The sequence below is a fragment of the Pseudophryne corroboree genome, chromosome 1 (genome assembly GCF_028390025.1).
Source record: "Pseudophryne corroboree isolate aPseCor3 chromosome 1, aPseCor3.hap2, whole genome shotgun sequence".
NCBI classification, from domain to species: Eukaryota; Metazoa; Chordata; class Amphibia; order Anura; family Myobatrachidae; genus Pseudophryne; species Pseudophryne corroboree.
In genome coordinates, this window is record NC_086444.1 from 812,090,251 (window position 1) to 812,107,114 (window position 16,864).

At 42.7% G+C, this 16,864-nt stretch overlaps 1 protein-coding gene across 6 annotated transcripts in view; it reads right to left on the minus strand.

The window, feature by feature from the left end:
* Window positions 1-16,864, minus strand: part of NPNT (nephronectin) — a 217,348-nt gene that overhangs the window by 118,785 nt on the left and 81,699 nt on the right. For 4 of the 6 annotated variants that reach the window (XM_063919271.1, XM_063919257.1, XM_063919283.1 and 1 more), the window contains exon 3: window positions 16,066-16,119. The exons of the other annotated variants lie outside the window; for them this stretch is intronic. In XM_063919271.1, coding sequence (XP_063775341.1) covers window positions 16,066-16,119 — 54 coding nt within the window. The remainder of the gene's footprint in view (window positions 1-16,065; window positions 16,120-16,864) is intronic. 6 annotated transcript variants of the gene reach the window in all.

A 16,864-nucleotide genomic window follows, 5' to 3' on the forward strand; every position in this document is an offset into this window, starting at 1 on the left:
GTGTTAGACAGTGTCCCAAATATTTTACCTTAGTTTGGCATAATTGCAACTTGTCTTTGGAAACCTTGTGTCCTGTGTCTGAAAGATGAAACAGGAGCTGTTTCGTATCCTTCAGAGATGCTTCCAGTGAATCTGAACACAGTAGTAAATCGTCCACATACTGTATCAATACTGATCCACTGTCTGGTTGGAAAGACTGTAAACAATCATGCAAAGCCTGAGAAAATATACTTGGACTATCTATGAAACCTTGGGGTAATCGAGTCCACGTGTATTGGACTCCTCTGTATGTAAATGCAAACAAATATTGGCTGTCAGGGTGCAGAGGTACCGAAAAGAAAGCGGAGCAGAGGTCAATAACAGTGAAAAATTTGGCAGTGGGAGGGATTTGCATTAGGATGACAGCTGGATTTGGCACTACGGTTCCCCGTAGACTCTCAACTATTTTGTTAATCCCCCTTAGATCCTGCACTAGTCTGTAACCCCTCCCCCCACTCTTTTTAACAGGGAAGATGGGACTATTGGCAGTGCTGGACGTTCTTACCAGAATGCCCTGTTGTAGCAAGCGCTCTATTACTGGGTAAACTCCTAACTCCACCTCTGGCTTCAGAGGGTACTGTGGGATTTTTGGAGCTATCCTACCATCTTTTACTTGTACAACTACTGGAGCTACGTTTGCCATTAATCCAGTGTCTTGTCCATCTTTTGTCCAAAGTGACTCTGGTATCTGAGATGTCATCTCTTCTATTTGGGATGGATTCCTATTTGTCATAATGGTATGTGACATTAATTTTGATGGGGAGTCTAATATGTCTCGCACTTCCTGAGCGTGTTTCTCAGGTATGTCCAAGAATACACCTTCAGGAGTACAATAAATGACGCACCCCATTTTACACAGTAAGTCTCTTCCCAGGAGATTGGTTGGTGCCGATGCAGCCAGCAAAAAGGAATGCTTGGTATGCAAAGGCCCTATTGTAATCTCGGCTGGTTTGCTAACAGGGTAGTGCTGGACTACTCCTGTTACTCCCATGGCTGGAATTGTCCTACCAGTGGTTCTCATGCCCACTGTCGAATTTATCACTGACTTGGCCGCCCCTGTGTCTACAAGAAAGTTTAAAGTTTTACCAGCTACATTAATTGCGATCTCGGGTTCACTTCCAAGGTTGGCAATTAATTTTACTGGCTGCAGATTACAGGTATGGCCACACCCCTATTGGGTATGGTGACCTTCCTGAATCCCGCTGGCAGCAACTACTTGTGAGGGAGTTAGCTGGGAACTACCAGAGGCATGCCAGTCTCTGTTCGGGGGATATCTTTTTGTTTCCCCTGTATGTGGCTCATAACTCCGTTTCTGTGGACCCCGATCCCAATGTCGTGTGTCGTGTCGTTGTCTAGGGGGTTGGTATGAGTTTCGTGGATTCTTTACTCTACAATCTCGTGCCATGTGTCCCTGTTTGTGACAAGAATAACAAGTAACCATACTTGACTTACCCACAGGATTTGGTGATACAAACAAAGGCTGCCTTGTGGTCAGAGCCTGTATACTTACTGACATTAATTTATCACCTTGTTGTTCCCTGTGTCTGGTGATGTTTCTATCGTGATCAATAGCAGCCTCTCTCAAAGTAGCCACAGACAGACCTCGCCAACATGGTTGTGTGGTCTGTACCCTAGTCTTCAATGACTCTTTTAAACCATCCATCAGTACCGATACTGCTACTTCCCGATGGTTTGTGTCTGTTTTAATGTCCTCTATGCCTGTGTATTTTGCCATTTCTAATAATGCTCTGTGAAAATACTCTGCAGCTGTCTCTGACTCCTTCTGTTTAATGGAGAATATCTTATTCCATTTAGCTACCGCTGGGAAATACTCTTTTAACTGCAAGTTTATTCTTTTCACATTATCTTGGTTGTACACATCTGTAAGAGGTACATCATGATCTAGTCCGCAATCAGCTAAAAATTGAGTTGCGTCGACATTTGAGGGTAAACATGCTCTCAGCAATATCTGCCAGTCTTTATTGTTGGGCTCTGCAGTGTTACCTAAGTCTCTGATGTATTTTTGACTGGCAACTAAGTCTTTTCTAGGGTCAGGAAATTCAGACACTATGGTCCTTAATTCCATTCGGGAAAATGGGGTGTACATGGCAATGTTCCTAATGGGAGTGGCTCCTGATGTGTCTGTTTTCCCATTTGGCACTGCTATTACTCTAACAGGTGTAATTCTAACAACCTCATTCTGTGTAGATTCTACAGGCTGTGGTGAAATAGTCTCAGCATAATGCATGGTGCCGTACTTACCAGTTGATACGACCTCACCTATCCCTCCGCTAGGGGCCTTTACTAATCTCGTGGGTGGAGTTGTGCCTACTGTGGTCTCTGCTATGGTGGCTGCTAGAGAGAGCGCTGAAATCGTTGCCGATTCGTCCTCTTGATCACACTCCTGAGGAAAGTTCAAAACAGGGTACAACTTGCACGGGTTAATACTTGCATGGGTTAATGGGTTAACATTATCATTAACATTTACACAGTTACTAAGTGATTTTGTGTTACACCTTAGTGCGTCTTTCTCCGCAATCAACTTCTCTCCTGATATATATGGTGGCGGTGGGGCCGTGGCAATCAGTTTTCTGTTAAAGCCAGATCCCGCCGCCTGAGCCAAACCTCTCTGTATCTCACCTTCCTGTTGCCACAACTGTAAATAATCATAATGCTGGATTCGTCTCTTTGTTGATTTTATGAGACATATCCTCCTCCTTAAATTTTGTAACACTTCTGAGCTGAAGCTACCTACTCTTGGGAATTTCTCCCCGTCATGTACAGTCATTCTCTCCCATTCATCACATAAAGTTTCTGTGTGACTTCCGTATTTCTCACACATTATATACCTGGCCGACCCAATTGGTCGGACCACTGAATCAACCCGAACCGAGGTTGATCGCCCCCTACCTGAACAAGTGGCCCCCATAGTTCGAAAGTGTTGCTTTATTTAGCCAACCCTTACGCAAAACCAAATGTCCACAATAGGCTGACGGTGGCGGTTTACCGAGTACCCCACTCACTCGCCCACGCCGACCAATACGACCTGATCACACCGATATGGTGCTGGCGTACTCGACCTAGGGCCCCTGCGACCTGAACCTCTATTTACTGGAACCTGCGAGGGTTATCCGAAGAACACTTACTCTTTCCAGTAACTATTGGTTGCTGGATAGTTCCTGAGTGAGCAGCAAACTTCCCTTAAAATAAAAAAATTACACAAATCACGTTAGAGTGTACAAATAGCGTTTGTGACCCCTTTACTCTAATGGTATTAGGTCAGATTACTAACTACTGCACACACTTACGTGCGGTCCAGTCGTTCAGTACACAAACAACTAAGCTTATGTACGGAAAGACCAATGGAATCGAAACTTACGACTGCGAATTCCTTCAGCCAGAGCTTATATGGCCTATATGGGTGTTGCACCAACCCTTTTCGGTGTTGTGCCTGTGAACTGTATAGCGGACTTCCTTGTCGGCTGTACCTGGACCTCCTGGTCTGCTATGACCTCCTGGTCTTGTTACAGTATGACCTCCTGGTCTGCTATACTCTAATGCTCAAAATTGTATATTTAACCAGGGATGCCTCCCTAGCCACCGTGCACGTCACTTACACGCATGTACCTCACGAGTACTCGACTTTTCTTGTGGTTCAACCTTTAAAAATTGTAAAAACACTCACTCATCACATGTACACTTTTGTTTCTATTTCTATTTCTGCGCAGAAATTTTTCTTTAGATCAGGTGTGTTACCAATTAGGAGCAGGATCTGTTAATTAAATTTCGGACACCCAAAAATAGACTTGCGTTATTTCTCGCCTCGCGTTATTTCTCGCTTTGCGTTATTTATCAACTTATCGTGACTTGAGCTACGTGGGCGTAACCGGACGCTCCGTTGCGTAATATACGCTGCGTGCGTCGGCCTTTGGATTGCGTACGCAAGTCTTTGTTAGAGACACGTATACGCAAAGCAAAGATCCACCGTAACACAATTTATACTTTTATCAATGTAGATGATCCTTGATCATCTACCACACAACACACTGACTTCGCCTTATCTCCCAGGCAAAACTGTGTGTTTGTCTATCTTTTAACTATATTACCTTTACTCTTAAACTATGAAATAACGGCAAATCTCTTTTAGCACTTCTATCAACTATAAAACTGGCAGACAGGAGAGTGATATACGAAAATGAAAAAGAAAAAGAAATGCAGATATATATATATGTGCGTGCGTGTGTACGCAAGACAGAAAAATAAAACAGTTTTAAAAGACACTAGCGTTTTGTTCTTACCTCCGGTTCCCGGATTCCTTCAGCACTCTTTACCTAAGCGAAGCAGACGCTTATCCTGTCAGCACTACGAGGGATACAACCTCCCGCCCTTTGCTGAGGGATAATGTCTGCTGATCTACCTAGTGCAGATATGTGAAGGACGGGCGAGCCGCCAATTGATAAAGCTAAATATTTATCGTATATAAAACACTTTAAGAGGTCTAAGAACACTGTACGCTATCTCCGTAAGAAGTACCGTAAGGGTACGCAAGTTGTGTAGCGATCGCTCAACCGTAGTCGAGACGCTCAAGCGTCACGTTCGCTTACGGCCCAGTGATCACAGGCAGGCACGCTATTGGCTGCCGACTAACGTAATGATTCGCTGTAGCGTACGCTCGGGACCACGAGGAGATCACCAGCGGTGCAGACGCTTACAACGTTAAAACCTTTATATCTATACCTTTAACAATGAGATACACAGTATACCTTAGTGTAGAGACAGAGTGTAAGTGCAACCTGGTGTAACCTGATTAACTACAAAGCTGCTTGAGCGTCACCGACGCTCAGAGAATACTTAACACTATAAAGAATACACAGATACCTGGGCTTAGGGTCCAAAACCTATTATATGTATTATAACTATTATACTTGCAAAAGGAATCACAGTACAAATGATACACTACAATATAACATAAACCAACTAACCAGATAACTACACAGGAAATACAATACAATACAATACAATAAAGGGAAAATAAGAGAGAGAGATAGAGGAGGGAGAGAGAGAGATGGCTCACAGTAAGACAATATGATTACGGAGAAAACTTACGCACAAAGGGAACGATCGCATGCGCCTCGATATCCAGCTCCCGATTGTCAGCAATGAGAACCGTTGATGAGAGAGAACTGGATACGGTCGGCCTGCCTATTAATGCCTCACACACAATACAATTCAATGGTCCCTACAATCTCATTGTTCATTGGACACAGGAATTCGGCTTCGCATTATAACAAAAGGTCATAGGTTGATTCATACAGGTGGGCTGTGACTATTTCCAACTGCTCAGGTGGGAGGGAAACTGGGTTTCCCGCCGCATGGGTAATAAAGTGCAAATAAAGTAAATGTTCATAAACTTCTTATGTCCATAACTATTCGCACGAGCGATTGATCTGCTTCAAACCAACACCGGAATATTTCTAATTAAATATTCTTCCGATGGATACTAAACACCACTGTATTACTCCTGTCTGACCCTTCGTATCAAACAAAGAGGGATTTCTCTGTTCATGAACATTCTATATTAACCAAACTTTCAGAATCTATCAAAGGGACCATGATCTACAAAATACATTATTAGTGAAAATATGTAATGATTGAGTCGCACGCTACGATCGCATAAACTCTACCGTAAATACGCATACCATGCGCCTGCGGGTGCCCGCGACTGTGAGTATGCGCACGTACGGGAGAGCGTACGCATGCGCAGCACGGACCTGTGTGAGGTGCAAATATGGTAGTGTGCATAGAGATATTTTTCTGACTTTGACAGTACACACACACACACACACACACACACACACACACACACACACACACACACACACACACACACACGTTGAGACCAGTAGGAAAAACGAATTGGATTGGGAGTGGGTGCACTGTATCCCTTGAAACCACTAGTGTTTTTATAATGGGTGCAGTGTGTGCGGTGCACACAGACCTCCGGGGTCCAGGGGGGCCCGGCCGCACCCCACACACCCTGCACCCATTATTTTCAATACTAACTCTCCGGAGTCCCGCAGTGCAGCAGCGCTGCTTCAGAGATCACTGGGAAAATGGCACGGCACAACATTTTCCCAGAGATCTGCACATGTGCTCTAGGCTTTGGGACAGTGCTAGAGTCCCCTAGAGACCCTAGTGTCCAGAGCCACAGCGCTGACGGCTAGAGAGGAGGGGGCCCAGACAGAGCCTGCACACGGGCCTCCTCCTCTCTAGATGCGCCCCTGCTTCAAACAGTATTAAAATATACTTTTTATTAGTTTTACTTCTTAAAAACAGGTACCAGTATTGCACTGTATTGTTGCAGCCTATAAGGTTTGTATATATTAAAATACATTTTGCTTACTCTGTCTCTTCCTGATTACCCTAAACATCTAAACACATTTAATACGCATATAATAAGCAAGGCTACCTGTTTGATAGCTGGATCCTGGGAAAACAATACCCATCAACTATAGTAGTCATCAGGAAGAACACTTGGTACATATACAACATAGTGCGTATACTACTAGCATAATGAGGTACTCCACTGCTTCTTTTATCTTTATAAAAAGAAGCAGAACCATCTGGGCTCAATCTAATGATATACAATCTCAACTCTATAGTTGTAGCCCAGGCTTTGTTGGAGCTAACCCACTGCTCATATAATATCCTACTTTTACTACATTATTCTAGGAATCTCCAGTTCCCTCAAACCCTTATTTTCTCCGTCTCCCCAAACTTCTCTTCCTTTTCCCTTAATTAATATAACAGATAGGCATTGAAATATCTTCTTAATTTTTGTTTTTTGATCATTGCTCATCAGCATTTAACTATAAAAACTACACTTTAACAAGCTTCAATTTGATGGCATTGCCACTGTGCAAGATGTTTCTCACTTGTGTGTGTTTATTTGATGCTGTTTATAAAACATTGTTGTAAATAAGCAATATGCAATCAATTACTGCCACTGTTGATAATTAGTGTAAACAAAACATACACATAATGATGTAATCTAATGTTACATTTCTGAGTTTGAAAGTTGCAAAATGTAAAAAAAAGTATCAAAATACCAAACAGAAAAAAGTTACATTATCAAGTGATCTTAAATTAAAGGGATCCTAATGTCAGAAACTTTCTTTCATTAATTGTGCTGTATACAGGAGAGAAAAAGTAAAAATATCTAACTATAACAACTGTTATATACAGCACTGCTCAGATCAAAGCTGGCATCTGCTGCCTCACAGGTGATGGAATATTTCGGAGGAGGGATGGGAGCTGATTGGCGTCATTACCATACATGTGCGTCCTCACTCTACTATATCTCCTCCTCTGACCATGTCTCTCAAAAGCAAATAACCTCTTTCCGTAATACATGCCTTGATACATAGACCTCATTGTTTTTTTTTTGTTTGTTTTTACAGTGAGCTTGTTTAGACATAGCCAACAATCGTGCGTGGTACTGTACTTTGCGATCCCTACTGCTCCATACCTCGGCCCTCCCCTCCCCACTAAACAAATCTGTTAAGTAACACGCCTTTTTCTAGTGTACTGAAGGGGAATGGTGAGATGCTTTAGCACATCCATAGGATAAGGTTCTCTCTAGAAGAACAATGGAGTTAGATTGTTACTGTAGCCACTGTCTTTAGCCAACACTGTCATAGAATGTACAATACTGTACAATACACCATTAACAAATTATATGTGAAAACTAGGGTTAGTGTGTCCTGAAATCATAAGGAGTTCAGTAGCAAAGATACACTTGTATCAATAATTAGAAATCAACATACTGTACATAGGGGCTGGTTATGAATCACACGGATCCCTGCACATGGACACAAATGGCCAGTGTTTGCATACAGCACATGCACGGCTGTGAATTTACGCACTTTTGTATATCTCCATCCTATTCTGAGTCTGTAGCTGCCTGCAAATACAGCCAATCTGCATCTGACTCAGAATCAGCCCCAACAAGTATATTACAGCTGCAGTGTATTTAGGCACCCAGATACTATATGGGTAAATTCCAGCTGCATTCTTACCACCCACCAGTGCCACATTTACACCAGTTATCTAGTCTTGCCTTTAGTATGTGAAATAAGTAAGTGGACTTGTGTATGTGCAAGACGAGCAAATGGACACATTTACACAGTGCCATTACATAGAGTAACATTTCCCAGATGCCTGCAGCACAGCATCGCCAATACATAGGTTCCAATGGCCATTGTCTGTCTGTACAGCAATTTCCACTGCACACCATATCCAGATCCACAACTAAATGTCCTACTCACATAAGGGAACAAATGCCAAATACACATGGGCCCTCATTCCGAGTTGTTCGCTCGGTAAAAATCTTCGCATCGCAGCGATTTTCCGCTTAATGCGCATGCGCAATGTTCGCACTGCGACTGCGCCAAGTAAATTTGCTATGCAGTTAGGAATTTTACTCACGGCTTTTTCATCGTTCTGGAGATCGTAATGTGATTGACAGGAAATGGGTGTTACTGGGCGGAAACAGGCCGTTTTATGGGCGTGTGGGAAAAAACGCTACCGTTTCCGGAAAAAACGCAGGAGTGGCTGGAGAAACGGAGGAGTGTCTGGGCGAACGCTGGGTGTGTTTGTGACGTCAAACCAGGAACGACAAGCACTGAACTGATCGCAGATGCCGAGTAAGTCTGGAGCTACTCAGAAACTGCTACGAGGTGTGTAATCGCAATATTGCGAATACATCGTTCTTAATTTTAAGATGCTAAGATTCACTCCCAGTAGGCGGCGGCTTAGCATGAGCAAATCTGCTAAAATCCGCTTGCGAGCGAACAACTCGGAATGAGGGCCATGGTTCCCAGTGTAGTTCTGCTGCTGATTCTCCAAGCTTCAGATATTAAAATAATATACCAAGACTGAATATTAATAGATAGACACACAGGAAAGAGGCCCTGTTTGCAAGCTTACAATATAAATAAAAAAAGTTTGCTATATGAGGTTAATAAGTCCACGACTAATAGTTTAGCCAAACTGCAATGGGAAAAAAAGTGGTTGTATGTACTGTATGATCTAGTAACACAACAATGTTGGTTTGGGGTGAGTGGGCTGTTTCATTATGGAAAAAGAATACATTTAGTTTTTGTGGGAAATGTGTAGGTAGAAGCTGGTTTTAAAAATTTCTTGAGCTATATCAAAGAACATGTGTACAGCTGCTGCTCAAGATCTGTAAGAAGGGAATTGCTATAGACAATGCAGGAGATTATAAAAGCATTGCGAAACATTTTTGCACAGCCTTGAGTGCATATTCTAGAGATGTTTCTTGGATACAGTACATCTAACAAGATTTCGGGGCAGACTAGATGTGGGGAAGAAAGGAAGTAAGCTGATACTTTTAGATGGGGAAAAAGTAATTGCTCAATTTCTGACAGCCTGAATTTGAGGTAGTAAGACAATATTAAAGATGAAATACCTGAAAGAAATTCAGTAATATGGGCCAACACAGATGGTAAAAGATTATACATTTTGGTGTCATCCACATACAGGTGTTACTGAAAAACAAAGGAGCTTATTTGCTATTCAAGAGAAGGTAGTTTTCTAGAGGAAGTGAAGCGCAGTTGGATCCGGAGAAACAAAACGGAATTTTTAGCTTGAACGGTAGCAAGAAGACCAGGTGTCCAGTGTCCTGACGACCAAGGGAATGATTCAAAGTGAGTGTTTTTGTATAATAAATGAGTGGTCAACTGTGTTAAATGTAAAAGAGTAGTCAAGGGGAATTAAAAGCCAATACTCGCCTTTTGATTTAGCTTTTGAAGAAATTAATGACCACCGTAGGGACCTATAGGCTATGTTGGTAAACAGATGTGTACTCATACATCTTTGCTGCAGTCATGCCAAAACGGCCCCTCTTGGCACACCAGTTCCCGTGAGACTCTGCTAGTGTCGGTTGTCTTTTCTGCTGAAAATGTGTCTTAGACACAACACAATGCAACAAGGATGCACCAAAAGACTGTGCTGATTATTTTGATAATTTGACACTTGTACTTAGGGAGGCCAATCCCGGGATCGGCGGGATCCCGGGATTTAGAGCCAAAAACAGCCGGGATTCAATCCCGGTACTGGAAGCTACAATCCTGAGGATTGAGGGATCAGAGTTGAGCGTCCACGGGACGCTCAGATGTTGCCCGGCTTCCTCCTTCCGGCTCGCCCGGCGCAGCATGAGATCACACTGCGTCGTCAGCCGCCCCTGGGGAGAGAGAATGTGGAGTTCCCCACACGCGGTATACGGTTAGTAATGTGTGCGGGCGGGCGGGGTGGGGCGAGGGGGATTGGCCATTTTTCAATCCCGATACCCGGGATTGAAAAAATGGCCCGGGATTGGCTTCCCTACTTGTACTGTGTATCTGTGTGCGACTGAGCCTCTGAATCTGCACACAAAATGCTACCATGCAGCGGCTGTGACTTTTACCATGGCCCTCATTCCGAGTTGATCGCTCGCTAGCTACTTTTAGCAGCCATGCAAATGCATAGTCGCTGCCCACAGGGGAGTGTATTTTCGCCTTGCAGAAGTGCGAACGCCTGTGCAGCCGCGCGGCAACAAACACATTTTGTGCAGAACAAGACCAGCCCTGTAGTTACTTATCCTGTGCGATGATTGCTGCGACGAGTGACATGATAATGACGTCAGATACCCGCCCAGCAAACGCCCGGCCACGCCTGCGTTTTTCCAAACACTCCAGAAAACGGTCAGTTGCCACCCAGAAACTCCCACTTTCTGTCACTCTCCTTGCGTTCGGCTGTGCGATTGGAATCGTTGCTAGAACCAGTGCAAAACCACAAAGGACTTCGTACCCGTACGACGTGCGTGCGCATTGCGGTGCATACACATGCGCAGATTAGCAGTTTTTTTCACTGATCGCTACGCAACGAACAACTGCAGCTAGCGATCAAATCGGAATGACCCCCCATATTCTGTTGTTCTTCATAAACAAACTCAGTTGCATACAGATATAGAAGTGTTGCATATCAAATTAATAAGCACAGTCTCCTGGTGCACAGTTTTGGCAAAAAAAGACACCCGATGGAAGTGGAGGTCCACAGGGCCTGTCAGCTCGGTCCCTCCAGGCATCTCCCGCTGTGTGGCATATTGAGGCTAGATGTATGTGGATACATCTGGAGGAATATATTCTTCAGTGTAAAGCTGGGTACACAAAGGACCGATGTCACTCCAAAATGCAGTTTTGGAACGACATATCGTTTACATCGCTCAGTGTGTACCCAGGATTGAGCGCTATCGCGGTCGCTAGCGATGGATGCCAGGTTTGATGTGCTGAACATCAAACCTAGCGTCCGTCGCTAGTATCCTTGTTTATGCTAATGGAGGACGGAACATGTTTGTTCCGTTTATTAACATTGTGCTATCGTGTACTGGCAATCCCTGCTGATGGGCATTCACTCCGATGTTAGAACGAATGCCCGACACTGCAGTGTGTACCCAGCTTTAGAACTTCAGTGTTGCATAAATATACTGCACTAAGAAGAAGGAGTTGAGTACTGTCTGGTTATTTTACCATAAAGGATAGATGTGGCTTTAATTCTAAGGGATTGTAAGTGGATCATCATGCAACCAGAAAGTGGGTGTCTGGGTTTTCTGACATCCATGATCTAACCATGGGGCTAGTGCAGAGGTTTACAAATGCCCATTGGCATAATGTATATCCTGTGTAGAATGGCATTGCACCTTCTCAGGAAATGGTGCACACAATTACAGGCAACGCAGACTTACTGTATATGCATTTTTATAGCATCTACACTTGAGTAAAGAGGTAGAAATGGTTTGTAATAGGGCATTGTCTAGCAGGCAACAGATAACACATACAACTTTACAGCCCTTCTTTTACTTGCAGTTGATCCATTGTCACCTTCCCCATATGTCTTATACTGTAATTCATGTATGAAATACTAGAAATAATAGGATTACTAGATAATGTGACATGGCTGTTATCCATTACAAAGCTCCACAGGACATTAATCTATATCTAGGTAACAGTTTAGTAATGTCTACACATGAGCCCACCATCTCTTTCATTAGGATGCTGTGCAGAAAGACTGATCTATTAACCTAGCAAGATAATTGCATCATTTCTGTACTATACTTACATTCTCTTTTGGGTGGTATATGTTCAACATTACAAGCCAAAAAAATGTCTGTCCAGAGTGCCACCACCATTACAACATATGCAAACATTTAGAAAGGTAGTAGATGGGTACTAAATATGTTAATGGATTCCCTGTTCTTTTGAAGTTACTTTGCTCAGGTTAGTTAAATAAATTGTAGTCTGGAGATAAAGATAGGCTTCAAAATTTTGTAATTTTATTTGAATGTGATCAAGACTAACTTGGGCACAGATATCTCACCAGAGGCTGAGGCTTTGCTAGGCATGCAGGATACACTTGGGCTCTTCAGTTTTGAGAGGGTCTAGAACACCAAAAAGTGTCCTCTGTTAGGGAAGGAGGAGAGTAGCGCATCTAATAAAAGAGGGAATGGCCCTGTGGGTGCCAAGCATCCTCAAGTGTCAAGGTTGGCCTACACCTACATCATTTTGGGACATACAGGCATTTCATTTACTTATATACAGTATATATATATATATATATATATATATATATATATATACATACACACATCTATATATCTATATCAGGCTGACTGTCTAAATCACTTTTTAAAGTCCTGTGAGGGTCACAGCCCCTTCTGCATTTCCCAATATCCCGAATGGCACCCAGGCAAGCTGCCGGTCGCTAACAGAATTCTTGATATATATATATATATATATATATATATGTATATATAGAAAGACACACAGTATATATATATATATATATATATATATATATAACAAACACACACTCATATACAGTATATATATATATATATATATGTACACACACTCACACATATCTACATACAGTACATACAAATACTCTGTATACACATGAAAATGACCATATAATTAACATCTAAAATGTTCAGAGGCGTATTAATCAGTGGCGAGCCTCAATACCTTTGTAGCGGCGCAGTCTTCCATGCAATATTCTGGAACATGGCACATGTGCAGCAGATGGAAAAGGTTTTGGCACAGTGGCTATACAATCCCATATGCCAACAGTGGAGTAGCAGAGGACACCCACTTCAGGCATACCATTCGGCGGGGTCCCTCTTGACAAAAAGTATGCACACCCTGCACCCATTATAGATTTGCCAGTGAACTAATGTAATGAATACATGGAAACAAGTACTTCTTATCAATGTTTTAGGGAGTTTAAAAATAACTAGATTAGTAACTACAAAAGCATCTACCATTAGATCAGTGTCAGAAAGGAATTGCGGATCCAGCTTTCCCAAGCAAGTACATAGGCCTTTCGTCCTGGGGGAAATCACTAATGAAACTGAATAAAAAGATTTCTAGTCCCACCGCTGCATCTCATGGCTGTTATTAACAGATGTTATCAGTAGATGAGGGTATTCAGGATCCAGGGCTTCCCTACCCATTGGCAATCCCCATCCACTCTCCTCTCCACATATGTGATGTTACCCAAGGGCCATCTGTCGTGTTCTAAAGGTTTAGTATCAGAAAGGGTGTATGGGCGTGAGCTGAGCACACTACAAATTTATGTTCGTCATCAGCACTAATTGCAGAGATGTTTTATTTCCAGGGATAACTCAAATACTACAGGCATACAGTAACTGAGATCTACCCAAAGCTCAGGGATCTCTGATATTAGTGGCTGCATAGAATAGGAAGAAGCTTTTTAAAATACTGCTAGTTAGGATCCCGGCTGTCACAATGGCGATGCCAGAATTCCAACTAGCAGTGAAATGCTGCTGGCGGAATACTGGCAACACAGGCTAGTCTCCCCCTGTGGGTGTCCACGACACCCATAGAGGGAGAATAGAACCTGTGGCAAGCGCAGCGAGCCACCATTCCCGCAGTGTGGCATGTGCAGTGAGCCTGCAAGGAGCTTTGTAGCGCTCGCCCCGCTGCCGGCATTATGGCAGACAGGATCCCGCTGTTGGGATCGTGACAGCCGGGATCCCTTTTGCCGGCATTTCATACCGATCCCTTTTGTGAGGCCCAAGCACACATGGACTCTTCTTACACTAAAGGTGCAACAAGCAGCCCAAGGGTGACCACAAACGTAGGAAGAGGAAAATGTAAGAGTGTAGGAATTCACCCAATGCCCCGGTAACACTTACATTTTCAGCAATGTAATAAAGATCCACTACAAATATTTTGGTTGGGGGAGCACTGTAATAAAATATAATAAAAAAAATAAAATACTAAATTAGAGAGTACAGAAATCTGCTCATCGTGCAGACTGATGGCTAAAACAAAATTGGAAGAAGCAGAGAGAGGAGTCCGGAGCACCTGCGTTGAAATGTGTAAGAAATGTATTCACTTGATACAGTATGCGTGTCTGTGCGTGTTCGTACGTTCATACAGACGTACGGATGGACGTACGTACATACGTATATACGGACGTACGTATGTACGTTCGTACGTACATACGTACGTACGTACGGACCGACGTACGTACGTACGTACGTACGTCCACACGTGTGTGTTGTTTTTATCATGCAAACGTAATTTTACATGCTCTTACTCGCTTCTATTATGTGCTGTACACCAGAAAAATCCTACAGTTTGTACACAGTGTTAAGGGGGGTACTCACGGAGCAATCGCTGCTTAAAATCTAAGTAATCTGACTAGATTGCTTAGATTTTAAGCAGCGATCACACCATGTGTACCCCTCACAGCGATAGCGATGCGCAGCCCCGCGCATCGCTATCGCTGGTGCTAGATTGGCCTGCATGCAGGCCAATCTAGCACGTCGCTCACTTCATCCGCTGGGTGAAATGAGCGGCCCCCCCGCTCCCCCAGCACACATCGCGCTGTGCTGAGCGGGGGGAGAGATGTGTGCTGAGCGGTTCGCTGAGCACACATCTCTCCCCAAATCGGCCTGTGAATACGGGCCTTAAGACTGTGTGTTAGATTAAGTGTAGTAAGCTGTCCTTATACAGTATAGATTTAAGTACAATTAAGTGAATTTGCAATTTAAGATTACTGTAAAAATAAAGATATGTTAATGGAAGTTTAAAAACCCAGCCATAAACTAGCGTTAACACTGTATTGGTATATCTATGGGACAAACATTAAAGGCCAGACACACCATTTAGTGAAGCTGGCTGTGTATAACACTCCACAGGCATACCTCCCAACATGACCCTCTCCAGGAGGGACACAATGCTCTGCTCCTGGACTTTTCTCTTAATTTATGATTGCCAGCACCTGTGTTGATTAGGTTAATGGATAAGAAAGGTGTTTCACTACAGGTTCTGGCAATCAGAAATTAAGAGGAAAGTCCAGGAGCCGAGCATTCTGTCCCTCCTGGAGAGGGTCATGTTGGCAGGTATGCACAGGTGACATTTACAATGTTACTCTCAGAAATACTGATTAGGCCAGCTGAGTGACGTGAGAACACAGCAGACACATGACATTCTGTGGAATTCCAGCTATTTTGTGTGATAGGTATATTAGCTTCCTCAGGGCACAGTAAAATACAGCATACCTGCTTTGAGGCACAGGAAATTTAAACACCTGCATGCGTGTGTAAAAGAAAACATGCTTAATACTAACTGAGAGGTAAAAGAAAAGATAAGTCTTAGGTCATACAGAAACACAGAGCACACAGTGATACATTTGCAAGCAATATACTCTTAGCAGTCTAAGACAGAGATTTCACCTACACTTGTATATTCTGCAGTCTTTTTTTAATGCAGTGAATGGTAGCAAAGCAAAATATGTTGGTGGTAACAAGTTTGAAGGTAATAATCAAAAATAATTAATGAAAATCAAAGAAAATGTAGTTTAGTGACTGAAGACTGTTCCCTCCAGACATACACTGTATTCTGCCAAAATGATTGGTAAGAAATATGTTTAGCTAACCTTGTGTACGGCACCTTACGCTGGCTATTCTCTGCCTTAAGACGTAGTAGAAAGCTGCAAAACAAATGTCCAAAAAAGGAATTGTAGATCTTTATTTTTAGTTTTTTTGTTCCTTTTGGGGAGGCTGGACTTGGGATTTTATCAACATGCTACATTCCGGCAGCCTTAAACACATTCAACTTTTAGAGAAAGTCTGCAACAAGAAAAAGATCTGGCACAGGTTTAAAAAAAAAATGAAACAGCACAAAACATGTATGTTATGGTAATGCACAATGCATGCTGAAAGAGAAAAAAAGTGAGTTACACATTACACAGTATTATAGATCATCAAAACAAGACAGAGCATAGCAAAATAAATAGCAGTAGAGGCCATTCTCAAAGTCCCATAGTTGTAAACAATCTCCCAGTACGTAATGGAGACTAGTTGTAAACAATCTCTCAGTACATAATGGAGACCCAAATGGGGATGCTGGATTTTCCTATATAGAGATGCACTTGACAGGCACCTTACTTATAAATCCTCACTGTATTTAACATTTAAATACTCAAAGTGGTTAAATCTTATCCCAGTATCTCACACTTTAAAATTGTCAGAAATGTCTGAGCTCAGTGCTGCTGTTTTCATTGTAATGCTCTGATTACGCCTATCCTAGGTTACCCAAAAATACCCCAAAGAGCTCATATTTTCAGCATTTCTGCCTGTGAAAATAGCTAAAATAATCACTGACCTAACACAATAGATGAACTTACCTGTGAATGACCAAAGAAATCCTCAAAACATGACCTGTTGGATTGTTTT